The 27112-nt window shown below is 41.1% G+C and overlaps 2 protein-coding genes across 2 annotated transcripts in view; one reads left to right on the plus strand and one right to left on the minus strand.

Moving 5' to 3' along the window:
* Positions 1-27112, plus strand: part of EIF4A3 (eukaryotic translation initiation factor 4A3) — a 428365-nt gene that overhangs the window by 279727 nt on the left and 121526 nt on the right. The gene's annotated exons all lie outside the window — the stretch shown is intronic.
* SOS1 (SOS Ras/Rac guanine nucleotide exchange factor 1) overlaps positions 1-27112 on the minus strand; it is a 56847-nt gene that overhangs the window by 5361 nt on the left and 24374 nt on the right. Inside the window, exons 9-21 of the mRNA XM_063123881.1 lie at positions 24409-24536; positions 23271-23926; positions 15699-15780; positions 14354-14476; positions 13407-13510; positions 10281-10503; positions 9545-9664; positions 8844-9006; positions 8096-8213; positions 7026-7198; positions 3852-3968; positions 3406-3670; positions 1490-1608 (exon numbers count right to left, since the gene is read on the minus strand). Coding sequence (XP_062979951.1) covers positions 1490-1608; positions 3406-3670; positions 3852-3968; positions 7026-7198; positions 8096-8213; positions 8844-9006; positions 9545-9664; positions 10281-10503; positions 13407-13510; positions 14354-14476; positions 15699-15780; positions 23271-23926; positions 24409-24536 — 2391 coding nt within the window. The remainder of the gene's footprint in view (positions 1-1489; positions 1609-3405; positions 3671-3851; positions 3969-7025; positions 7199-8095; positions 8214-8843; positions 9007-9544; positions 9665-10280; positions 10504-13406; positions 13511-14353; positions 14477-15698; positions 15781-23270; positions 23927-24408; positions 24537-27112) is intronic.

Consider the following 27112-nt stretch of genomic DNA (forward strand, 5'->3'; position numbering starts at 1 on the left):
AAGAATTGTCATTCATAAAGTAGTTCAAAAGGCCTTAGTGTTAAGTGTTAAAATATGTCAAGACAGAATGTCCCAGCAGAAACCTAAAAGCAGCCTTTATAAATCCTGCCTGACGCCTCTGGAGGTGGATGGAAGAGTCACCTGCTACAAGTTGTCCTCCTCCTTCTAAGGAGAAAAAACCCCCTCCATTACAAGTCCAAAGTTCCTTGATTTTAAGTACACTACACACTAATTTGAATGACTTTCAAGGAATGAAAGAAAGCCTAAAGGCTTTCATTTACCAGACACCTCCCATGATCTTTCTTTCTGCAACAGCAGAACCAGGGCCACAGTGGAACCAAAAGCTCAATGGCCATATGCAGGAAGAGGTAGGAAGAAAGTATAGGAGACTGTGGGGAGAGCAGTACATAGGATTTTTTTAGGCTCACTCCCTTTGGGAACGAAAACTAATTTCAAGGTGGTTTTCAGTCCCTTCTCCATTGCTTCGTTCTGGACTGATCACATCCCTTCTAGAAGCAAGAGGTGAGCAGAGAGAATGAGACTAGCTGGATGCTCCAACACGGGAGGTGGAAAACATTTGAAGAATAAGGTGAACAGAGTGGACTGACTACACTTCCTCTCCTCAACCATCGGCTGCAGAAACTTACAAGCAGCGAGTCTTAAAAATGGCTACCACACAATTAATCCCTGGTGATAAACACGGAAAGCCACTAGTATATTTCTCAGAAATTATCGTATTTTAAAGAAGCTGCCCGCAACAAAATTGCACTAGGCTGCCAGGCTCAGTATCATGGGCTGGAGAGAAAGGATCACTATAAACACATACATGTGTCCCCACCTGCTACAAAACAGACATGCTTACTTTGCAGTGTCCAGAACCTGTGGACAGTGACTTAACAGACCTCCAAATCATTATCATGTCAACAATAAAGGACATTTATGTAGCTTATCAAGCAATATCCAACAAATATTCCTGATAATCATGGACTCATATTCCACATTGTATATTTCAGGGTTTGCCTCAATTTGGGGAAGGCTTCTCTCCCCCACCTCCAAAAATGGAGTGAATTTTGTGGTGGGGCCCAAACCAGTTCTTTTTAAGGGATACCTCCCTTGTCAGGGCTCCCCTTTTAACATTTTAAAAGCTGATGCTTGCAAGAGCAGCAGCAGGATCCTCCTTGCCTCCCGCCCCCCACCCCGCACAAGAGATCCAGCTGTTGCCATGTTTCCCAACCCACAGCATTTGGAACGGGGGCAGGAAATTCAAAGGCCTCATCCCACACTGGACTCTTGCAGAATAATTTCATCTATATACTCGGTGGCAACCAAACTCAACGCTCGTTGGGGGGGAAACTGATAGTTTTTAAAACTCCATCTATGATTTTCATAAATGATTTTGGTTTTCTTCCACTCTAACCTACGGGTAAGGAATGAAGGCAATATTTCTGTCTCACCGTTCCTACACCATGAAATGAGGGGGAAAAAATACCTTTGATGGAGAAGATTCTGCAGGAGCAGATTCTGGACGTCTTCGGGGAGGAATAGGAGGGGGAACGGTAATTTCATCAGAGTTTTTTGTAAAACTTATGGAGGACACAGAAGCAGACCCTAGGGATTTAAGAAAACGTAAGTTACCTTTCTCATTTTGGCTTTATTATTTTATGTTACACTTCATTGACCTAAACACACAAAATACAGCATATAAAGTTTTCTAACAAATGGCCATCACTTATCCCAATCTTCCTCCCTGTTGAGTTTGTGTGATAACATGAAAACTCATTTTTCAAAAACCTAAGTGCTGAGGGGGAGAATTAAACCAAAGAATGCCAAAGACAGTGCAATTTCTTAAATGCTGGGAAAGACCAGCGCAACTGGGAAAAACACATGAGGTTAAGAAGGGCAGGATTGTCTTGCTAAGTGGCGCTGCTGAGAACAAGTGTTGGGAAGTCTTCTTATTGATTTACCCGAAGCATGTTCTACCTTTGGAAGCTTAGTGCACCTTACATGGGGCTTTCGGGTGGTCTCTCAACCAGGCACCGAACTGCTTTGTTTTAACAATGTAACAGCAGCTGCTACATACTGGGCAAGTGGAGACAAGGAACGTTGGGAAGCTAAATGGCGGTTGGTCCAAGAGGCAGGAAACGTAAGAGACAGCAGGCGGCCTAGTAACAGAACATGTGGAGAAGAGAATGAAGGGCTCAAGGGAAGGAGACAGGGAGGGAGCAGAGAGCGAAAATCAAAGAGTGGTGGGTGGAGGCAAGTAACTTTGCCCAGGGATAGGAGAGATCGCCAGAACGGGTCAGAGACAATAGGGGATGGAGGCTAAATCGAGAGTTGAGTTTCAAGGCTTGCACTATTCAAAACATTTGGATGCTGGTTGGTAGGTAGGAAGGTAAGGAATTTATAGTGCAACGTAGCAAGGTCATGTTGTGCCCAGGGAGCCAAACCATTAATATTTTTGATTCAGTTCTGATTCAGCTTCATTTGCAACTGAAGTTGTTCCAGTTTAGGTCTGATACCTGCCAATAAAGGCTTCATAGCTATTTTGGCACACATAACCAATCCAGTTCCAGTTGACAAGAGAAAATTTAAATATAAAGCACATTATTTGTAATGCTCCTTTGCACAGTAGGATGGAGCAAGCTAATAGTCTAAAACTGTTGCAACTAAGTGTTAAATTAAGTACTTTGAGGCATGCATAAAACAACCCACCCCAAGTACTTAATAAAGGCTTATTTTATTTTCTACCATAATTTTAATTGTACAATTAGAGACATGTGTAATAAGTGAAGAAGCAAACAAAACAATTTGAAAAGAAAAGAAAGAACTTGGTAAATAATCACGGAACTGTCTGCTTAATCATGATGGATATAACTGTAACCATTGGGCCACCACATTGGGCCACCACACTATCATCTGGAGTAGTACACTGGGCATCTCACACAGTCTCTGTTCCCTACTTATACAATCAAGCTGTCACATCCTTAGTAAATGGCTCTAACTACAAATAAAAATGACTAGTGTCTTATCCTGTAAAGCCAAAGTATACCTAGCTATTCCTGGAAACTAATTTGTCTTTAGTTTTTCTGGAGCTCATTTTGGCAAATGTACAGCAAAGAAGATAGTTAATTGATGGTTATTGGCTAGACACTATTAAGTACCAACAGTAAATTGGGACCATTTACTTAACTACAGTACATCTCAGTCTCTTTTCTAAATCACAGTATGAACTAAAATCAAACTTAATCAAGAAGTAGATTCTGTTCTCTCAAATACAAACACGAGCTCACTAGTTTCTGTGTTTTGACACAACAGGACTATCAGAAACTGTACACACAATTTGACATAGCCCAACCAAATCAAAAAGGAGAGGAAAAAAACCCCAGCCCTAACTACAGCACGTACTTGAATGAAAAGGGGTCGAGGGATCAGAATCAAACACACTGCAAACATCTGTAGTGCTGGAAGTGGAGGATGGAGGCGGTGGGGTGAGAGGTGTTCTTGGAGAGTTGGGTGCAGAAGCTGCACTCTCTGTTTCACTCTCAGGGACACGACTGTAACTGATTTTTCTTGGCTCCTGTTGCAGAGGTGTAGGATGCCTCATGGTGCCTGGTCTTGGGTTTGATGGACGAATACCCGGAGATTTGAGAGAATAGTTGTACTTTTTGGGCTGCAAGGACAACCAAACCAATATTCATAACAGTTAATTTCAACCTTTTTTCTGCAGTATCACTTTCCATTTCTTTCTCTTAAGAAAAATAAAATCAATTTTGTGTAGTTCTACAAGTTATCCAAAGAACGCCACTGAGATTTACAGCTCATGCTTAAGAATAAGAAGCCTGGATACTTACAAATCTTGGAGGTGGTTTGACGTTACGTGGTTCTATTTCTAGGGACTTGTTGTAAAGGGAATCAGCAAATTCTTTTTCCATACTATTTCCCATCGGATTCAGATTTTCAAAAAATTTCTGAAACCCAAACATGCAGAAAGATTAACACAGTGCAGCAGGCAATGCCTTCACCATCAGGGCAGCCAAGGGATCTGGGGTCCTTTCTGGTCAAGACCTATGACAATCTAGCTGGCCACCTGAGTGTATCTGGGCATAAACCTTTACCTCTAGATATAAATGTAAATAGCTCAGGAGCTCTTTGATCTTTGTTGTGGAGTAAGATTTTTCCCTCCTGCCCATGATGAAGGCTTTCCAAATGGTTTATTTGCAAGCCAGCATGGTGTCGTGGTTAGTGTTGGACTAGGGAGACCCAGGTTCAAGTCCCCACCCAGCCACGAAGCTCACTGGATGACTTTGGGCCAGTCACTGACTCTCAGGCTAACCATAGGGTTGTTGTGAGGGTAAAAGGGAGAGGAGGAAGAGGATTGTGTATGCTGCTTTGAGCTCCTTGGAGGAAAGGCAGGATATAAATATAATTAATGAATAAACAAAAGATGTAGGTTATTTTTTTTAAAAAAAAAGACAAGCAACATAGACAGCAAAACAACAGATAAAAAACGAACAACCAACACAAGCATTCAGACTCCAAGGACTGCTCGCTGAGGCTGCTTTTGTACATGGAACAGTCAACTGTAGGTCTCTGTCAATGCCCGTCTCAAGTCTCAGTCCCTCTCTGCAGCAGGTCCCCACTGCTGCTGCTGGCACTTGACTCTTCTACTTCCTCTACTTTCCTTTGCCTTCCCTCTTCCGTAGCCTATTTTCCTCCTTCTTTCTACTCTTGACCCACTCCAGCATTTTTTTTTCAACTGACATGCCACCTCCTGCTCGTAGTATTCCACAATCCATAGGAGCAGGCATTACACAAAATGCATCATACTCCTTCCAAATAGAGGTTGAGACCCAATTCCAAGTCTTGCCAAGTTAACCTGTCAGCTCTTTAGAACTGGAGACTCTACTGACGTTAAGAGCTCTCAAATGAATACAGGTGAGTCACTGCCTAACTCAAGAGAAGAAATGATTCCTGGAATAGTGTGTAGCTGCTGGGGGAAGGGGCTCTCATTCCTCCTTGGCAGTTGCCATGTGCTTTGCCATGGTGCTGTCCATTCTTACTAGAATATTGTTCCTCTGGAAAAGAGGTCTGAAGGTCATTTGTGCCAGCCTAATGGCTGAGAGCTCCAGCTAGCTGATGCTATGCCCAACTTGGTCTTTTGCCCTTTTGCCTTGGGCAATTCTGAAATGTCACGTAGAGGTATGGGCCAGACAGGATGACACATGCTGAGGAAGAAGCACCTTGCAATGTGCCTGAATAGCAATCTTGTTTCGCCAGAGTAAAAGAAGCCCCTAGAAGTCCTCCTACATGGAATCTCACATAGGGAATGGTATCTATTCATGATATCATCAGTCTTAGTCTGCATGCTAGAATCATGAGGTCTGCTGAAGGCCTGGATCTTTTATGAGGACATCTAAAAGGGCCTCTTATCTCTTTTGTGAAGGCCAAGTTTGCAGAAGGCAGAGGAGTATGAAGAAAAGGGAGAGTCACTCAAATGCCTCCTTTCAAACCCCTTTTTCCCAGCTAACAAATCTCCTTAATCCAGAAACAGCAATATGAGTGTAAGGATTCAAGGTCTACAGTAAGAGGTGGGGAGGGGGAGTGAGATGGGGAGAACCTGTGGCAGCAAGGTACGGTCTAATCCTATAGGTGGGGATCAAAAAGGCCAGATTTGTTCTAGTAGGCGTCACATGGCTCAGGGAATGCTGGCACTGATACAAAATGCTAGTGAACAAATGCTGGGCACTGGAAGAGAAATAGCTCAACTGTTGCTACCAACAGAAACATTTTGGGGGGTGGGGAAGACAGAGAAAGCTGGTGCTCATTCCTCTCTGTGCCAATGGGAGCATGAGACAAGGCCTCAATGGATGAGGCACAGGGGAATGGCTCAACCCTGTTGTCCACGTGTCCCAACACCGTTGAGGCATCTGTTTTAACTCCTTCACAGGGAAAGGTGATGCTGGAGAAGCTGGGAGTAACGACTGGTGCATTTTGCCTCCTGCCTCCACCACCAGGGGAGAGAAATAGTAGCCAGCTGTTTTTTTGGTGAGAACACTACTGAGGACCTGGAGGCCTCTTCGCTTGTTTAGAGACTCATGAGCTCAGCATGGTAAGTGATTCAGATCAATCAAAATGGTGAGAAGGATCAGCCTGGCTCCATTCCCACCCTGTCTAATTGCGTTGTGAAAGGAGGACGAAACTTACTCATATGTCAAAGGGACAATAAAGGCCAAGTTGTGGAAAGAAGTGCAAGAAAAGCCCTGCCTCTCGATCAGGTAGGATTGGAATGGGAGGTGCCTCCTCCCAGATGCTTCAAGTCTGACTGACCTGCATAAACCTTGCTTTAAGAGTGAATGGGAGGATATAATTCACCCTGGATACCCTCCTCCACCAGGAGAGAATTTTTTTCTATATTACAAGTGTTTGTTTTTTTACTGCCGACATTCATAGATATTCTACATATTCTGATTGTATGAAGAAACATATGTTCCTCCTTTAAAATTAATATCCATTCAGGATTTCCCTTAGCAATAAGCAACAGGACATTTTGCAATTAATAAAATGGGAGAACAAAGTATGCTTTGACTCTCATTCTAAATGATGTATCTGTTAAACAGGAAAGCCAAATTAAAATATTATTTATTTATTTTATTTATTACATTTTTATGCCGCCCAATACATATTTGGTCTGGATGTAATCGAAAAGTTTACTAGGGAAGTTATAACTATAAACTTTATTGCATATTAGCCGCATGGGCCATTCGCAAACAGATGAGACAATAACATACCCGCCGCGAGCTTGCCACTAGCCAGCAAAAGTGCTACAAAAAAGGGAAATAAAAGGACTATAGAGAGAGAAATCATTCTAAGTGCCATTTCCTTAAATCAAGGACTCTGCTGAAAATAAATTCAGTAACAATTAAATCAGCACCAGTTGCTGGTGAGCAAAGGGGCTTCGAACAGATTGTGTTGCCTATGATGTCCAACAAGAACCTGATCCTTATTGTGTAAAAAGCACCACTTACCCTGATGTCAGGTTCTACTCTTAGGCAGTATGGCTGGTTTTGGTACTGCTGGATCTCCCCTGTTATCTCTGCCACCTTCCTCCGTTTGCTAAAATTAATAAGCTCTTTTCCATGGCGTTTTAGAAATTCAGGATTGCCTTCTTCTGTTTTCAAGATGTTTGTTAAATAAATTCCTGCAATTAGCATGCAAAAAATGCGTCACATGAAACTGTTCTGATATTTCGTTTGGAAACTAGTTACAAAATCTTTTGAGAAGGTTCAAATGCACACACTGACAATTCCGAAAGAGCCAACCAAGAGAGTTCCAATTCCCACCCCTCCAATTAGTTGAAGCTCTCTCTAGCCCAACCAACATCAGCTTTCCTTTCAACAGACAGTCAGCAAAACAAGGGCCTGGGGAGTGGCTGAAGAGTGGTTGCAAAGGGCATCACCAAGCCACTCCGGCAATAAGCTGCACTTTATGCCGCCTTCCTCTGTGCCCAGCTCCTCTTCCTCTTTCAGATCCCCACATTGCCCTGTCCCCATGCGATACCCCTTCCTTAAATCCCTACACTGGCTTCGCTTCTGCTCCTGCATCAAGCACAAGCACAGGCTCCTTCTCTTTACATTCAAAGTCCTCCAGGCCTTATCCCCCTTTTTCCTCTGTCTCTTATAAATGCCTTTATATCCTTGCCTTAGACCTTTACTCTTCCATCTCCAGACCATTCCATTTCCACTGTCAGAAAATATTGTCCTTCATGATAGCACTGAAGGACGATTTAGAGAACTTCCTTTATCTCACCTTCAACCATTAGCCTCCGGTTAAAGCTTGTGCTACAAAGTACACTACGCTAACATGCAATGATTCTAAAAAATTTAAAACCTCAAAAATCAGACCAACAGTTACCACTAAAATAGGATAATAGTGGCTTCTTTGATACCGATACTGTTATGTCTGGCTATTCCAACCAAGAGCAAATACCAATCATACATTTAAGAAACTATTCTTTTCCACTTCTTACTGATTTTGCAGATTTTTTAAGCAGAAACATCTGTGATTTTATTTTCATTAAAATTAAAATCCTACTTACCAAAGAAAGGCACACATGGAGGATTAATAGACCTGAGTTTTGCCAAGTATTTCTTATGGTGATCTTCACTCAATTCATGAGCTTCTTCAAAAATCTTTTTCTGACGGCTTGGGATTTGCTGAAGATATAGAGAGAAAGCTGAGGATACATTTTGCTCAAACAGCAAAGCATATGTGATGATCACAAATTTGGGTTGACTACCAAGGCGATCCAAAACGTGTAGATTCCTTTTCAGGGTTCACTCTGCCCACCACCCTCCTCATACACTGAAGCGCTTTCTACATAGAAAAATCTGTAATGTCTGAAGAGGAATTAGGACTTGCCCCTTTATATTTTTCTAATGCTCTGTTAATTTCAGCATCCCTTTCCCATGGAGAGCAAAAAATCATGACGGCTTAATACAATACCTTTCCAATGCAGAGATAATCTCAGTGTGTGTGTGGGGGGAATGCAATCTCCCAATTTTGAATCAATGCCAAAATGAATTTGGGCAAAAACAAGGAACAACTGGTAGCTGCTAGTCCAGCATAAGTGGGGCAGAAGAAACATTCATATTGCACTTTGCACGTATTTCAATCTAACCCTTAGATTTTTTCTATGTAAAAAAAAAAAATCTGTAGCAGCCTTCCCAGTGGTTAGGTTGAACATACATACAGGTTCTTTAGAAGAAATTTATATATCTTTTCAAATGTATTTTATATACTAAGAATTAAAAACATCACAGTTTGTAGATCTACATTTGACTTACTTCAAAGGTATGATCCAGTCGGTAAATAGGTGCAGAGTTCATAGCACTGACAACCTCAAGAACACCATTAAAATTATTTAGTTCTTGAAAAACTTGCAAGATTTCAATTATCCGGCACACAACAATTACTCTTTCCTCTAGGTTTTCTGTTTCTACGATGCATCTAAACGTACAAATGAACATATAAGTTTCTTATTTGATTATCAGTAGGATACTAAAAACTAACAATACATTCAAAAGCATTTTTCCTTGAGAAGTGTCACTTCAGCCATTGTTTTCCAAATATCTGATTGCTGAAGCCACTACTTTTATGAATTATTCTTATTTCCAGAATAAACAAGGTCCACATAAGTCATATTATCATCACCATCTATTACATTTCTATATTGCCCAATAGCCAAACTTCTTTCAACAGTTCACACAATTAAAACCATAAATCCAGCACAATTAATTTATGTAATGTCCTTTGATTTTGTAATGTCTCACAACACACAATTAGGGAATGACTGATTCAACCTAACATCACTGCACAACTGTTCCAGTTATTAGAATATGAACAGCTGAGGATGTTAGCCACAAGTGTTCCTGGGGTGCTTATTTCACGTTTTGGAGCGCTAATATTTTGTCAAGCTGCATCTCAGGGACCACATGAGTACTAATGCTGAAAAGATCTCAGAATCAAAAAATTCAAAACAACTTACTTTTCAAACCACAAGGTAAGATTAGTGGTATGTCGGATCATCTTGAGCAGGTTAGGAGAATTGATTTCTTTATCTTCTTTTGTCCATACACTTCCAACTAGCTCTGATGGCTGCACAGCTCTACAAAACATACATGAAAATCAAAGTGAAAGACGCAAAGCAAACAGTTCTTTTATCATCAATGAAGCTACCATTCACAATTAAGTTATCGCAAACAACTTGCACTTTTGACCAATTATTCTGAATCAGAACAAATAAATCAAGCTACTGATTTGCCTGTTTGCATTGGACAATGCAATGGCTTGTATCCAACAATGTCCATCTGCTAGTGAAACGGACACCACTGATGGAATGGATTCCCCCTCTGCCAAAACTGCTCTGGAGTGTAAAGGGGCCACCTGGAGATTTATAGGGTGGGAGTGCAGAAGGGGGATGAGAGGAAGGGGAAGTCGCAGAGCATGAGTAGACGTCCACTCACACAATAGAAACATAGAATTGTAGAGTTGGAAGGGGCCTAAAAGGCCATCGAGTCCAACCCCCTGCTCAATGCAGGAATCCACCCTAAAGCATTCCTGACAGATGGAACCCAATATTTGCTTTAATAACCAATTCTCTCCATCTCCAGTACAGTGTAACACTACATCAGTGTATAAAATTCTTTTTAAAAAAACTTACACAATTCTGCTTTATAACGCAATTTTACATACTAAGGATTTTTCAGAGGAAGAAAGACTACCTGTAAAGTTCAGATTCAAGTAGAGTCAGCTGACGAGCAATTTCTATGGGATGTAAAGTGAGCAAGTCAAAGAGATCAGTGTTTCCTGGCCTGCTTATATGCCACTCAATTGGAGGAGGTGAGCTTTCAAAAGTAATGTTGTGACTTGGCCCAATAGCTTGTGCTTGCTTTTTCCTATGGATTATCTTTGTGATTGACTCCACCCATTTCTTCATAGCTTTACCTGAGAAGGAAAAGGAAAATATGTTTCAGCATTATGGATACCTAGCCACTAGCAACGTTCTAATGGAAACACATTGGGCAGTATCCACGTGGCCAGCAACACCGGTTCCAGTCTGTCCACAAGTGGCCTCTATCGCTTCAGTGACATGATATCGCAGTTCTGGGGGTAGGCCCTCGACAAGCAGAAATGCTCATTTCTGGAAGAGGCAAGGTTTCGGCAACCTCCCTGCTTGCAGAAATGAGCATTTCTAGTCATTTTGGGGCTTGCCCCCCCAAAGTGTGATAGCATGTCGCACAAGCAGCAGGGGCCTGTGGGGCTGTCTATGCATGGACTGGAACTGGTGGAACTGGCCACACGCAGTAGGCCCCAATTGGACATTGTCCCTAATTTGCATAAGAGAGCACCAGGCAAAGAATGCAAGAATTACATAATGCAAAAACTGATCCATCTAGTTCAGCTTTGGGAGATGCACTTGGGAAGCTAACGAGTAGGGCATAATGGAGACAGGCACCCTCTTTGTCCCAAACATCTAGTATTCAGACTCCGAGGAATACCGCCTCTCAACATGAGGTCCCATGAATAGTTGTATTTCCCTCAAACGTTTAAACTTTTTGTTTAAAGCCATTTAAATTAGCAGTCATTGTGCCTTATGGAATTCATTGCCACAAGTAAACTGGTTTGTCTCTGCCCTAACTTGTCCCCTTTTTATCCCCAGAGTAACACCTTTGCTCAAAGTCTCCGCTTGTCTGAAAATGTTAGACGGCAAGGATGTGGTGGTGGTGGGAGTTTACAGGCTTACTGACATTCTCTATTGACATGGAAAAGAGTATTCCAGGCTGGGAACTCTAGTAAGTGCTAAAGCCAAGTGTCCTCCATTTCCTATTCAATCAAGACAGCACCATACCCCTTATCAAGAACTCTTGTGTGCCTTCCAGTGGTACAATCCTCTATCCAGAAAAGTACAATCATCCCACCCTTTTGTGTACTGGGAAATCTTCCTTTCAGTCACTACTCTAGTTTATGTTAGAACTGGTATAAGACTTCCATTGGTTTTGGAGGCCTGAACCCACGGGGAATGTCACTCAGCCTGCCTGACCCTCTCGTCCTGCAATGTGGGTCTGATAAAACTTTGCTGGAAATGCCTGCTCTTCCTACCTTCTTGTAGATTCATCCTGACAGTGAGGATCCTTGCTTTCCCATGCTTGTTTCCAGACAGATCACAGGAAAAGCTAAGTCTAGAATCATAATCTCTCATTTTCCATTCCTTCTCATTTCCTTTTCTCTCTCTTGCTTACCAGCGTCTCCTGCTTTCCCCTCCCTTTTCCTTCATAAGCTGAACCATCGTCACATAACTGTCTTGACTCAGTGCCAAATCTCTTCTCTATTCTTCCATAGCTCTACCCTGCTCCCTTCTGGGACAAGCCTCTGGGTTAATTTACCTTGCAATTTGCTTTATTTTACTGTATCAATAAAATCTCAAATTTCTGGAAAAGCTCTGTCCTTATCTGTTACTCACAGGTACCTTATGACTAGACTCCACTGCCGAAAGCAGAAGTTGGAGACATGGTGCTCCACAGCTGCCCAAGTTCATCCCCACTGTCATCGCTTCTTGCTCACTCATGTTTGATTTCCTCCTCCTCTGCTCAGGAATTCCTCGCCCCCCCCCCCCCCGACACTGCTTCTTGAGCAGTGAGGAAGCAGGGAGTTGGCAGACCGGGAGACTGCCAACTTCCTGCTTCCTTGTTGCTCAGGTGAGTGGGTAGGTAGGCAAAAGTGGTTGTGGGGGAGAAAGGAAAGCCTGAGAGCAGCAGGAGGAAATCCTAAGTGAGCAGGCAGAAGAACCTGGGGGAGAGGAAAAATTCGTGGGTGTGTGAGTGGGTGTGTGGAGGAGGAGGAGGAGGGAAATCCTGAGCAGGGAGGGGAAGGGAGGGAGGGAGGAAGGAAGGGAATCCTGGGAGGGGAGGAAGAAAGAAGAGGAGAAGGAAGGGGGAAGCCCAGGCAAAGCCTGGAGAGGTGTGTCCATACCACTGTGAGCAATTTGTGATGCTGTTGGTGGACACTTTTCAACATGCCCTATGTGGCTGTGGGTCCATAAAAGTTGCCTACCTCTGGCCTAAAATTATGCATACTGTGCATTTGGTATGATGCACTCAGTTTCTGGGCCAGTTCTATAGGACCAGCAGCAGCTTGTTCTCCAGCAGAATGAAGCCGGGGCTGCAGAGAGAAGAGGTCCCTCCTCCCTGGCAATTTGTGCTCCAGAAGGATTTATTCAAAGTAACACAGAAAAGTAGATGTCAGACACCTGCAGACATGAGTATCCTGAGCAAGTGTGGTAACATTATTTAGAAAAAAATTTCTATTTCCTTAGATGAGCCCTGACCATTGTTCTAGCATTTTGAGAGCATAGTCTCAAACCACTCAAGATTTTATTAACTTCTATCATGTTGTGTTCTGTGGTTCCTACCAAAGAAGTTTCGTTCCTAGAATGTCCCAGTGCTTCCTAAGAAGCATTGTTAAAGCCTCAATTAGGTTGGGGTGTAGAGCAGGCTGGAGCCTCCTTCCTCCCCCTGCAAATGGCACACATTAACCCCAGTGCATGTGACAGCACATGCAGTGTGTGCAATTTGTTTGTGAACGTGTGGCCCCCACCACCTGACGTGACTCCTCGGGGGCCAAAAAGACTGTGCACCCATGCGTTAAGCATATGCTTTATTACAGATTATGTGGAGCTGGATTGCTGGTTCAATTTGAGATTCCATTGCTTTAACTTGATTTTCTACAGCTGTACTAAGTTTTAATGGCGTATATGATGGCTGACAAATATAACCCACAAGACACAATTACTAAAAGAGTATATAAGGAAACAAAACAGATCATATTAGATATTTGCTGTAATTAAGTACCTCTGACTGTGCCAATGAATTCTTCCAATTGTTGCAAAAGATCTACATCTCTTTCAAAATCATAAAAGTGATGCTCCACCCAGTGTCGGCATACATTTAATACTCTACAACATTAAGAGAGATTATATGATCTTTGAGGTTAAGGCTTATTCAATATATTTTTGACAGCACCTATCAGAGATGTGATTTTCTTATCCCATCTAACTTCACTGAATCACCAGTTTCAAACTGAAAGCTGTGATATTTTAGCTTAAAAAAGTCCAGGATACATGATGGAAAGAGCATTTACAAGAGCTTTATTCAGGCATTCGACTTATAGTTTAAGTAAATGTATGAGTTGGGAGTGGGGCCATGCAAGCAGCTCCACCCCAACATCAGACATGTGACGTTGTGACGTAGGCCCCTCCCCTTGGTGATGGTGTGCACAGCACAAATATCTGCAGAGGATGGGATCTGTTCATGCAGCTGTGCACGCAGAGGCTTCCTCTCTGAAGACATTTACATTGCAGTTGCTGACATCAGCAGGAGGGGCTATGTGAGGTGCACAATGTCAGGGGCGGAGCTACTCGTTTCCCTGTTTGTATGTTTACTTAAATGGTAAATTGACTATCTGAATAGGGATATACTAAAGTTGCAATCTAATTGCTCCCATGTATGTTGGACCTGGGGGAGATGACGGCTAATTTTATTTGAAGCTGCAGCCCCTCATGCCGTAAGGAAGGTATAAGGGGCCCACGGAAGGAAGGGGGAGGCTGTAAAGCTCAGGTGCATGTGTGGAATACAGCACACAGTCCCTTGAATCCAAGCCACTGGTATTTCTGTATCAGGTGAAGTTTTACACCTTCAACAATTCTATCATGATACTATCTTTGAACTACCAAACTTTGCAATGGGCATCATCTGAAGCACTCTTGGAAAGACAATGTTTACATTTCTAGGATACTTACCGCAGCTGAACAGGTTGAATGTATTCCTTTCTAAATCTTTTTAACTCTGCACTAAGAGGCTGATCTCCATTTTCCATAGCTATACGGTCTGCTTCTGTTGGTTCAGGTTCTGGAATTTCAAATCTAACGTGAAGTGGTAAAATGAAATTTAGTTGACGTAAGCATGATTAAGTGCTAGTTTACCCAGATGAAAGAAGAATTGCAACAAACAGTAAGGAGTAAGGACGTGAATATGTAAGTCTCACAATGGCAGGAAAGGAAAGGCCCCAAAACCGTACAGCATTCTAAGATTTCCAGAGTTTCCCAGTTTATGAAGGTACAATGCCATAGGTATGGCTGCATAGAGGGCATAAGGAAGAACTACAAATTTGAGATTAAATATTACATAATAGCTTGGAGTAAACTAGTACCATCATATCTATTTGCAAACACATTACCTGCTTAAACAGACATGAGTAAATGGATGCATTATGTGTTTTATACATTAAATACTTGTCATTAAATACAGTAACATGCATGAACAAATCACATCACACCCATTAAAAGTAGTCAACTGCTGTTACTCCATTTGACCAGGTGTTCATGTAAAGCAGAGAAATATGGAGTTGAAAGTTCACCCCAAATTCAGGAAATCCTTTTCATGGATTTTTTACAAATTAACATCTTAGTTTTTCTTCAATACTGCTGACTGAAAATCTGTAAGGAGAACTCGGATTTCCCCCAAACCGGAAGATATCACTCCTCTCAAGAGAGAGAGAAAAAATCATTTTGCCCCATGCACACTAAAGGATTTTAGCTGACCCAACTAAAACAAGAATTCTGCTTTTCCAGCATACTGCCTGGGTTCGGATGATCCCGCAAAGGGAAAAAGTAATTGTGGCTTCTCCCCCTGCCCCCATGTGCTTGACTTCCATTTGCATAATCCTCCGTGATGTAGCATGGGCTGGCATGTTGTCCAAAGCCAACGCAGGGTGCAGCGGTGATGACTTTGTATTTACCTTACAACCCATGATGTGCAGTAGAGGTTGCAGGGTGGGTACGAAGCCATCCCTGCCACACCACGTGCATCATGAGGGTTTATGCAAATAGTTGTTGCATGCACAGCACGTGCAGGGAGAGAAGCCACGATGGCTTCTTTCCCCTGCATAATCATTCGAATGCACCCACTTGATTTTGAAAATTCTATCTCCTCTGTGATTTTTTTAATAGTTCAACGTCCTCCATACATAATGCCACTCTTGTGAAAGAGTAATGTACATGTTTACAAAGGATATAACTATTTAAAACTCATCGCAGAAGAAGGGAAACAAAATCATAAGGCAGTATTTCAGAAACGTCCTCTTACCTTTCTATCAGGAGATCTAATAATTCCTGAGGCTTACAGAAAGATCTATACGTTGTAAGAAATGTTCGAACAAAGTTGGGATCTAGAACAGAAAGAATATCAGTACATTACAGTAGGGCCTGGTGCAAATATAAAAGCAGCTGTCCTTCAATCGTGGTGGGAGGAACAGGAACAGGATATTGTTTCCTAGAAGATCTGTTCTTCTTGTAGGCATTCAACTGAGAGAATGTCATGCCTCTACTGAGTAGGCAGATCTAACAAGCATTTCCTGAGGAGTATGGTCTCTCCCTAGATCCCAAGGGAAGGACCAAAGTTGAAGACTAAACACAGCTAAGAGAATAAGGTAAAAATGAAAAAACATACTCAAAACCAGAGAACAAGTCTTTAATGGAGGGGAAGGCAATGCTTTTGGGCCCTTGGGCAGTAAAATCTTGGGACTTCCCCTTTCTCTAGATTCTCTCTCTTTTTGCCTCCCACTTCTCTGGATTCTCCCTTTTCTCGCCCCTTCCTTCACTTTCCTTATCAGTTTTTGGCAGGGAAGCTTCATCCCCAGCTCTATTAAAGTCAGTAGAGCTATTATCATTCCACTGAATTTAATAAAGGTAAGGAAAACAGCTTGGCAGGTACACTGGGGAGTCTTGCTGGGTGCCACTGTTGCCTGAGAGTGACAAGTTCCTGTTTCCTACTGTAATAGATTTTCTACAATTTCAGATATCGGAGAGAACTGGGGCTGCATCATGGACACATCTGAGTTGGGTAATCCAAAAACTCTCCTACCTACTAGCTGAATAGAAATTCAATAGGTAAGAGTTTCCCTTTCTTCTTTGTAGGTAGGACTTCATTTAACTCAGGATTATTGAAAAACAATAAAACCACGGGATTTCCCAAGGCCTTAAGCAGAAACATTTGTCCAAAGGTGTTCTGGCTGTGCACAGCCAGCATAGGGTTATAATGAGCAGTTTGCTCAAATAAGTGAATCTTTCTACTGATATCCTGACATTTCATCTTTGCTAGAGAGCACAAATAATCATCAGAGGATCATCTGAATTGGATACGTGGACTGGTCTTCTGGCAGGATTCATTCAGAAATGAGATGTTTCATTCACACTGATACTTTCCAACAACTTTATAATTATTAGTATTGTCTTTGCTCCCAGGCATATCACTATTTCAGGGGTGGGGTGGGGATTGTCCCAAGTTTATTGAATTACCTGTTCTCCCTTTTATTACTTGCAAAAGACAGTTTTTAATTGGGGTTGCCCATCATCTTCTTAATACCACAAAGATGGTGGGGAATATCAAAAACATACTCTAACTTAAAGAAAACAAGTTCTTCACTTATACTACCTTCACACATAATACTGCTGTCACACATGCCCTCAGCTGAAATGAGATACAGAAGGGAAACGCCAAGCTCATCAACTACTACTGTTATGGCTTCAATCCATTCAAGCAGGGAGACAACTTTCCAAGATAGGGAATACTTTCTTCCCCTCAGGCCAAGTCACATTGGCAGTTTCTAGCTCTGCAGCCTCCAAGTTAGAGGGCAAGACCTGAAGCTCAGTACTGCAATGGGTCCAGTGCCACCAATTCTATAGTGGTTGATGACTCCTAGTTGAACTTAACTGTCATGGTACCTCCAGAATGCAGCAAGGGAGAATCCAGGATTAATGCACTACACATGCGAAAAGCAACTTGTAGTCAGCCTAACTGCTGATAGCTGTCTCTTCCCTAACTGAAAGACTGGAAAGAGTGAGGTTTAGGATAGGAGATGACTTCCAGCTAAGACATAAAACCGTTTTTAGTTTGTTGTTTACATTTCTCAGCTCTTTGAGGAGCTCTGAAAAGGTCTTCCCTAACCAAGAAGGGAATATAATTGAGGACTTAAGGAGAGGTCCCACCTTCTCACAAAAATAGTCTTCTCCCAGATGTACCTGTCCAGACCCTAAGTTCATCTTCAGCAGTCCTTCTCCAGGTGCCCCTACCAAAAGAGGCTACCAGGAAGAGGGCCTTTTCTGCTGTGACAGCCCAGCTGTGGAATGAGCTTCCTAAGGAGGTTTGCCTAGGGCCTACGTTGTGCCCTTTCCTGCACCAGGTGAAAATCTTTTTTTTATTTTCCCAAGATTTTAGCATATTTTAGAGTTCAAAGCTTTTTCCAGTCTTTGCTTGTTGCTGCTAGGTTTTACTCTGGGTGTAATTTTATTTATTTAAAGCATTACTTGGCCATCTTTTACGGCAGGAACGCTACCAAGGCGGCATACAACAATAAGACATGTATTGTATTTTATGATGTATTTTGTGGTTTAAGGTTTAAATTTTTGGAACCCCCCCCAAAGAGCTTCAGCTATTGGGCTGTATAGAAATGTAATAAATAAAAATATCAAATGCTTGTTAGTCCAAGAGATGGGACCTTCTCTGTGCTGAAAGCCTTCCTGCCTATGAGAACAGGCCTCATGCATTCTTTTACTCTAGCCCCTCACCTCTCATACATGAATTCCACCCACCCTTAATCAAAGTTCATGACGTGTGCACCAGAATTAGTCAGGGTCAACCATAATTTCGGTATTCCCAAACATGAGAGAGGCAGATTGGAAAAGAGAACAATCTCAAGGCCCATTCCCGATCATGGCTACGGAACAGTTGATACTTCTGCACAAGCACTAGAACAATGCATTTGCACAAGTTATAAATGCATTGTAAGTCACCATGTTGTAAATGAGCACACTTCAGTGTTTAAATATAAAGCTTGCGCCTTTCTACAAATTGATTTTTGTTTGTTTGGATGCTACTACACAGCAAGTGCATTTTACCTACCAGATTCTATACCTACATGATTCCAAATAGCCAAGTAGTTTGGTTAAAAATACACACACACATAGTTAGTCAGGATGTCTGTCTATGTGATAAATCTCTCCTCAGTACAGGAATTTTAAAAGCTAAAAGAACAACAATGTCTTAAAAAAAAAAAAAACCATTCCTGAATGCCTTAAGAAAGGAAATGGACGCTATGCTGACGCACAAGCATTCAACATATCAAAGCTTATAAATAGAACAGCTCAGCCCCACAAGAAAAAAAAAGTTGAAAGCTCTTTCAAATGTGGAAGCACCAAACCAGGAAATGGAAAGGAATTTGTACCATGCACAGAATTTTTAGGAAAGCCAAGAGATGTAAAAAACCTTCTTCTCGAGCCTCAGTATTGCCAATATTGAACTCAAATACAAGCATCTCAACTTCAACACTTTTGCCCTATCAGAACCCATTTGTTCAGAACCCATTTCCTATCATTTACACAAACTAGTTACCAACAAAACCACACTAGTACATTGGGTGAAATGAAGGAGAGGATGTATCAGCTCTTCTCTGCAAGGACAAGCTAGGCACATGCATACACCCCCACATACACACACACATTTTCACCTACCATACGCAATAGGCAGAACCACTAAATCAAAGGCAGGAGAATGAAGTCATGGATCCAATTGTATGAACAAATCCTGCCTTAATAAGGATTTGGAAGCCATGAATACTGGCTTGTCTGGAAGCTATTAACTGTGTTTCCTGGTTTGGACATAACAGGAAGCTATGGTTAACTACAGCTTCCCACTATGTTTTGCTGCTCACACAGAGGAGCAAAGTGGCAGCAAAGAGTCTATGTACAAAGCTTGGGCATCCCTGATCTATTAAAGGTGCAATCCTATGCCTGCTTAGACAGGAAAAACACTGCCTCTATCTTCTCTACTTGTACTCTTCAGACTACTTGTAACCAGAAATCTCTTAACCTACACTGGGCAACACAATTCCGGTCTGATGAACCATAACGGGCTATACTTCATTATATTCTAGGACATATGAGACTTTGTAAACTTGCATGTGAAGTACAGAGAAATAACTATTGCGAGCTGGACAGTCTCAAGATTTCTTAGATAGAACCCAGTTGTTTCTTTGCACTAAAGGTATTTTCATACAATAGCCAAAAAAGTGTCTTCTAGCAGACTTCCAGTTCATATTCTAGCAATCCACATTATATAAACTGGAGCTCACATAAACCTAGACATGGGTAAAGGACATTGCATTTTTAACCTCTACGTAGATTGGACCAAAACAGTGTTTGTACAGTTATTTTCAATTGTTTATAATTCAGCCAGACCAGAACAGATGGCCAATGAACACACAAAAAGTCCTTCTCCCAAGAGGAAACCTTCCTGCAGAATACTAACTTCCTGCTCCCACCCATTTATGTGCAAGTGTTGTTCAAGACAATGTAACAAAAAAAATTCAAAGAGAAAATAGTTTATTTTCAAGTAATGCTTGACTTTTCTTATAAGCGTAATACAAGATTATTTTTACATTTAGGGGCTTACATTATGGGCTTATTTTGGGATAACTGACAAGAAAAAAACATCTTGTTAATTGATAGAGAAAAACCTGCTCAGCTCTAGAACTAAGCCACAAAACTTCTGGTAGCAATTGGATTTGACACATGCCTCTGGGTGAAACCAAGGACAAAGTGTTTTTTGCTAAAAAAGCTTAGGTAGTGATCAAAGATTCAAGCTTGTCCAGAAACTGAATCCCCCCCCCCCGGCCCCTTTTGACTGCCTGGCCTTCAACCAGAGACAAAGCTACCAATTCATCTGGAGTTGCCTTGGCAACTTTCCTTGGTTGCAGGAGGCTTTTGGAAGGCTTGTGGAGAGCCCATAAGTCACTTGTCAGAGGCCCTACCCCAGTATTTTCCTGGAGTGAAATTCCTTAGTCCATCTCTTCCAAAATTAGCCCACAAGGCAACTTGGCAGCCATCACTTGTCATATCACAGTGCCACAGGGTTACGTGAATACTTCATGAAGAAGACATTGGCACCAACTAATTTCACCACAACTCCTTTTTCATTAGGTTTTGCAGTCGTCTCCACCAATGACCATTCCACTACACCCAAACTGTGGACTTGCTAGGTAGCTATACAGGACTGACCCAAGATACAGGAGACTGGACAACAACTTATACATAATGTAAGTTAGGCATGGAGAACTGCTGGTCGGGGGGGGGGGATTCTCATCCAGTCCCACCAGCTTCTTTCCCAAACCATCCCCCCTTCTCCTGTCAGGGAAGAATTCTTATCTTGGATCAGCAACTGATAGGAGATAAAAGCTTTTCTCTGCGGAGCACTGAAAATTACTCCTTTTCTCATGCTCAGCAGGGTAAAGTTCATATTTCCAAACATAAGAGCTTCTCCCTATAAGGGAGAGGGGCTGGGGCCTGAGGAGAAAGTTGCTGAGTGATTCAGTTCTGCTTACTTTGGAGGTTTGTCCTGCAGTGACTTGTCCTGCTTGCTTCTGAGTAGATATAAAGAGTTTTTTCCTGCTTACTTATGAGCAGACCTGCTACTCATGCTTACTTCTGAATGGCTATGCAGGGGCTTGCTATTTGGGATGCTATCTGGAAGTGCTGCAGAGTGATTATCTTTCAGTAGACACAAAGAGGCTTATCTTGCTTACTTCTGAGTAGGCTTAAAATGGATAAGAATCACTTTTCGCCTTGCCTTTGGCCACACCCACAAATGGAATGTGACCATCTGAGACTTTTGCCAGATTGGAATTTGACCCTTGGACTGGAAATATTCCTACCCTTGACATAAATAGTAAATAAAGAGAAAGCACACTGGAAGAATAAACAAGGGAAAGCATTATTACCCAAGGGCAGAATCGAATGAGGTGCTCATGTCCTGCCGATTCTCTTATACGTACCGCCAACTGCGTTGCACAAATGGCCCTCACTACTTGCACAATGGCAATTCATTACTTCCAGGGAAACCCGAAATGAGCTGAAACATTTGTTTCTGGAAGGAGGCAGGTCGGTGGACCTTACGTAAGGGTGCTCCACCGACCCACCTCCTTCCAGAAGCCAGTGTTTCTGCTCATTTTGGGGCTTCCCCTGGGAAATCTCCCTTGCGAAATAAAAAATGAAGCCTGGCAAAGAACTGGAAAGGTTTTCTCATAGGAACGCCACAGGGGTGTGTACATGCAGTAATTCAGTAGGAATGGATAATGTGGTTGTGGGTACAGAATTCAGCTTCCTGAGAATCTCAGTTTTCATTCATTTAAAAGCTAATTTCTGGTCCTTGTGACTACAAAGGAATGCTTAGAAGTATGCTTGCAGAAATTTCAGAAGCCAGAGAATTGGCTGAATAAGATTTTCAACAGGTGGATGGGGAAGGGCCTAAGAATCCTTTCCTATCCTATAACCAGCAAACCATAATACATTATGCGGATTTATACTAAAATAATGCAAATATGAATGTTGCATAATTTATACATGTCATGAAAATCATGGTGTTTTTTAAATCAAAATTTTGATTGTCTGGGCTCGTTCTATAGTATGGAGTAAACACAGCTCTGGATATCCTTGTGAAACATCATAAATACTGCCTCATCAGTGCTGTTCCTGTAATAGCAAGTACCCTGCTCTTAACAGCAAGGAAAGGGGAAGGGAAGGATCCTACATAATATTCTGAACTCAAATTTCCATGGAATTAACTTCATTTGCTGAAATGGGACATGGTCATCAAAAGGTAGCTTGAAAAATGGTATACTAAGCTAGACTATCTGCTCGTGAGCATACCCTCACCACTCACAAATGCACCATGCTTTAATACATTTAGAATCAAAGTGTTTCTCAACTCTATCCTGTAAAGTGTAATCATCTTTAGGGAAGGTGCACAGCCAACAAATTTGACGGAACTAAACATTTAAGTTTAATAGAATTAAAAACAAGTGATATTCTGTAAACAAAGCACATAAAATAGTAAGTGGGCCAAGTGGATAGGAAGGTAAATGTCATGCTAACTAAATCTAGACATCTACATATCAAAAGTTTGCACATTTGATTCAAAACATAAATAGATGCACTAAAATTTTAAAGTATTATGTGCACTTCTGCAACTGACACTGAACACCTTTCAGACAATCTGGCTGAAGTGACCCAAGAGATGCATATTTCTGTTTTTGATGAACTGATACATTAGAATCATTACAGAATATTAAACATGAATAACCTCCCTTCTACTAGTATAAGTCTATCCCACATTGAAAGTCTGTGGGTAGGAATAGAAGAGTGGGAAAAATTATTTTTCCCTAAAGTATAGTGGAGCTCCTCTGAAAGCATCCTCTCTGTAAGTACTGTAGCAAGCAGCAACTGCTAAAGATTACAGGTGTGATAAATAAGTCCACAGTATTTGGATACTTCTTTACGAGCACAGCTTATAAAACCTATTTTCAACTGAGCATATTTCCCAAAGAATTACTGTTTCACTATAGGATTGTGAGTATTAACTTAGTGTTCTTTGTTCTTTATGTAAGAGTTAAATCTAAGCTGCTGGGCAGATGTAGTCATAATTATTATGCAGTTACATCTTTAAAGTCTTTCTTTAAAGGTTATCCCAAGCAAATCACTAAAAGATGCTATGCCCCTTAGACCAGAAACTCCTTAACATCCTTCACCTATTCCAATTGGCTCTTCTGGGTATACGGAAGAAAATTAAATAATTCAGATATTTTAAAGACTTGGAAGGATTCCTTACCAGCATACATGTGGTATGTAAGTCTCTCAATCAGTTTGACAACAGTTCCTGCCTTGATAATAGGGATTCCAGACTTGGGCTGCATGTTCTCTTCAAAAACAATATTCTCTTCAGACTCAGGTTCTGCAAACCTATAAAGCTCAGGGCTTGGAAGTCTCATCTGCTCCTCCTTTTCTTCTTGTAACATTGTTACATCTAACATGCGCTCCAAGGTGCTCCTGTACTGTAAAGAGATCAGGGCTGCCATCCAGTTGTTTTTCTCTTCAGCCGATTTTGCCGCAAAAATAACACTATTCTCATCTTTTAAAATTATTTCAAAGGCATGCTTGTATTCATTAGTGTCATCTTTATCGTTGATCTGTACCTTTCGCATTAGAAACTTTTCTTTCAGACGATACTCTGCGTTGCTAGCACCAGGCAGTCTTGGTTGGCCATGATTTGACTTACAACAAATCATTAAGCCATCAAAGAGAAATATATGTCTTTCATGCTTGGCACCCACACGTGTGAGAGTCCCCTCCATTATAAATTCATTGCAACACTGTCCAATGTCTTTACCCTCCCAACCGTCAATGTTCTTCTGGATTTCGTTCATTTTCTTGATTGCTAGCTGCTTCCCCTTCATTTGTTGACTATAGAATCGGCATGCAGATTCACTTTGAAAAGGAGCAAGAAGTTATTATTTCATACAGTAACATACAGAAAAATAACTAATGCAGGTTTTCTCTACTTGACAACTAATCTGGAGAAGTATTTAATAGTATCTAGAGGATATAAATGACAAGAATTCCATGAGCTAGCTTCAGTTAAATAGAAAATTTTCAAATATAAAAGTGCTATGGTCATAAACAGAACTGCAAGGTATTTTTGTTTCTGCAAAGCTAATGAAAAGCTATTTTTCTTTCGGCTTACCAGTAGATTCTCAAGATGCATTCACTGGAAACATGAAGGGGACAATACAAACACACACAGAACTTTAAGACAATAGCTATCTGGACTTTGATGTCACTTCCTCTGAAGAAGCAGGGTTGCCACAAACTACTTTGTTCATTGTTTACTGAAAGAGGAAACTGGAATGCCTGGATTTGTAGTACAGCACTTTAGGCTAAAAGCAGGGGGAAAGCGGAAATGTGCTTACCTAAGCCTTCTCTTTGCAAGACTTTTAGAGCATATCCTTTCCATACTACTCTGAAGATTAAGCAGGGCTGTAATTGCTTGCTTCAAACATTCCTTGTCCTCTTCATCTTCACTTTTCTCTTCTAATTGCTATGAATGTGAGAAGAAGAATAGTTTATACTCCTGCAAATCAAATTTCATCCTTCAGTGGCAAATAAGTTTTATTGCCTTTGCTTAATCATGGTTTCAACAATTTGACAGACCACAAAATAATTGGTGTTGGCAATCTATAACTAGAATGACACAAGAATCCTACTCAGAAGTTTCCATTCTTTGGAACAGCTGAAGAGATCTGAGATAGAGGTTGCCAATTTCAGTTTAACTTTGGCCACTAACTTGAAGAAAGGGGAGTAAGTAAGATATGTGCTTGCGAGTGGAATATTGTGATCCTGTTAAGAGTAGTATTAGGAAGAAGCTTAACTGATGAGTCTGCCATACAGCTTTTATTATCTCCAGGTGGGCTGGGAAAGACTCCTGTCTGAAACCCTAGAAAGCCAGTGCTAGTCATTGCAGCAGACAATACTGAGCTAGGTGAACCAATGTCTAGTTCAGCGTAATGCAGCTTCCTATGTATCTCATAAGCTGTTGCAATGATAAAAATGGGAGAATACCAAGTATTCCGCTCAAACGTTAAAATCTTCCACTGGGGCCCTCCTTGGAGTGGTTATAGAACACCTTCCTCAAATAAGTTTGCCTGACACCCATTTTATTTTAGGTGCCATGTTAAAAAACAACAACAACTTTCACAGTATTATAAGATTTCATATTTCAAACATTAGTTTTGTTAAACATTTCTAACTTGGCTGTTTTATTGATTTTGAATGCTACTGTATATTTTTATTGTGATTATATTAGTTTATTATGTTTTTTAAATGATCCTGCAAGCTGCCCTGGGATAAGATTTTATGAAGTAAGTTATACAAGTATTCAAAGCAGCCTTGACAGCAGTGTAGGACAACTACCTATGGCAGTCATAATTGATATACAATGTTTTGCCATAGCCAGTCAAAACAACTAGAAAAGTCTTACATCAATCTCGGGTCCATGTGTGCAAAACTGTTTAGTTTCCCCCAATATTTTATTTATTTATACACACACATGTGCACACACAATTTTCAAGCCTGCAGACCTTAAAATATGAATAGATTCCGTCACTTTCTATACAACTTGCAATATAACGAGAGTGAGCGTAGGTGAAGAGAGCTGGTGTAGCATAGTGTTAAGAGCATGTGTTATGAGCTGAACTCTTCATTCAAATCCCAATGTTACAATCAACACTAACTGGCCTCTGGCAAGTCACTAAGACTCTTGTCTAGCCTACCCTCACTCAAAATCTGTAACGTAAGAGTAATACTAATGGCCGGCCTAGCTTAGACAGAAGCTATAAAGAGGGATGGCGAACCTCTTCCAGCCTGAGGTCTGAATTCAATTTCAGAGAAGCTCTTGCAGGCCACATTCCAACAGAGGATGGGGTCAAAGGCAAAGGGGTGGGGCCAAAGGCAAAAAGGCGGGACCAAAAATATTAAAAATTCCACGATATTGTAGCTTAAAGCTCTTCTTGCCAGTAACTAAGCCTTAAGGAAGTCATGTCAATATTTTAGAATCAGGAAAAAACTGCAGGGGGAAATGGTATGGAACCAGGGCAAGGGAGGCATAGCCACTTGAGGAACCCCATAGGCCTGAGGTTCCTCACCCATTATAAAGATTTTCAAAAAGGTATGTGAAACATTTTGGGTGTATAGAAAATGAACTATATAAATATCAAGTATTATTGATTGCAAAATATTTAACCTAGAATGAAGAAATGAGGAATTCCATATTTTCATATTCAACATCAATTTGTAGAGTCCACTTCACAAGCTAGAGTTTCACTACAAAATGATATCCCAGAGAGACAAATCTTTAGTTATGAGTTGCACACGAGCATGCACACACACTTGTGAAACTAAACGTTCACATTTGAAGCATGTGCAAATTATGTTTGTGTAGAACATGTAAAACACCTACACATTTTTGATAAAGTTAGATTAAAACTGTAGCAGATTCTGTAGTATACATGCAGTAACTAAACCATCTCGTACATTATGAAGCTGAAACAAGAAGATTGTGTAAACATGTACTTGGTTCTACAGCAACACCCTCTCTTTAAATCAGAAGTATTAAACATTGTACATTAACACCATCTAATGTCTAAATAAGGTAACTGCAAAAACATAGTATATAATTTTATTCTAGTTACGGCTACTTTATTGTGGAATTATTATTATTATTATTATTATTATTATTATTATTATTATTATTATTTATTTATATAGCACCATCAATGTACATGGTGCTGTACAGAGGGACAAGGAAGAAGATGTGGGCTTACATTTATGATCTTTGTGTTGAAAGAACAACTTGGTAGAATTTTTGAAGTCATTAAGCAAAAATAAAAAAAGTTTGAGATTTTTTAAATGTTATTTTAATGGCTAGGATCTAAAGCACCATAACAAGTATCTTGCCCTCACATCAGAGTGCTTCAGCTCACTCTTCTGGGGTAGGCAACCCCACCCCACATCCCAGTTCACCATTCTACCCTACACAATCATGGAACTCCTGAACTAGCAACCCATGAGACATGAGGGGATGCGGACAGTCGGAAAAATTGGTCCACTCCCTACCAT

The sequence above is a fragment of the Elgaria multicarinata genome, chromosome 4 (assembly GCF_023053635.1).
Source record: "Elgaria multicarinata webbii isolate HBS135686 ecotype San Diego chromosome 4, rElgMul1.1.pri, whole genome shotgun sequence".
Lineage (NCBI taxonomy): Eukaryota > Metazoa > Chordata > Lepidosauria > Squamata > Anguidae > Elgaria > Elgaria multicarinata.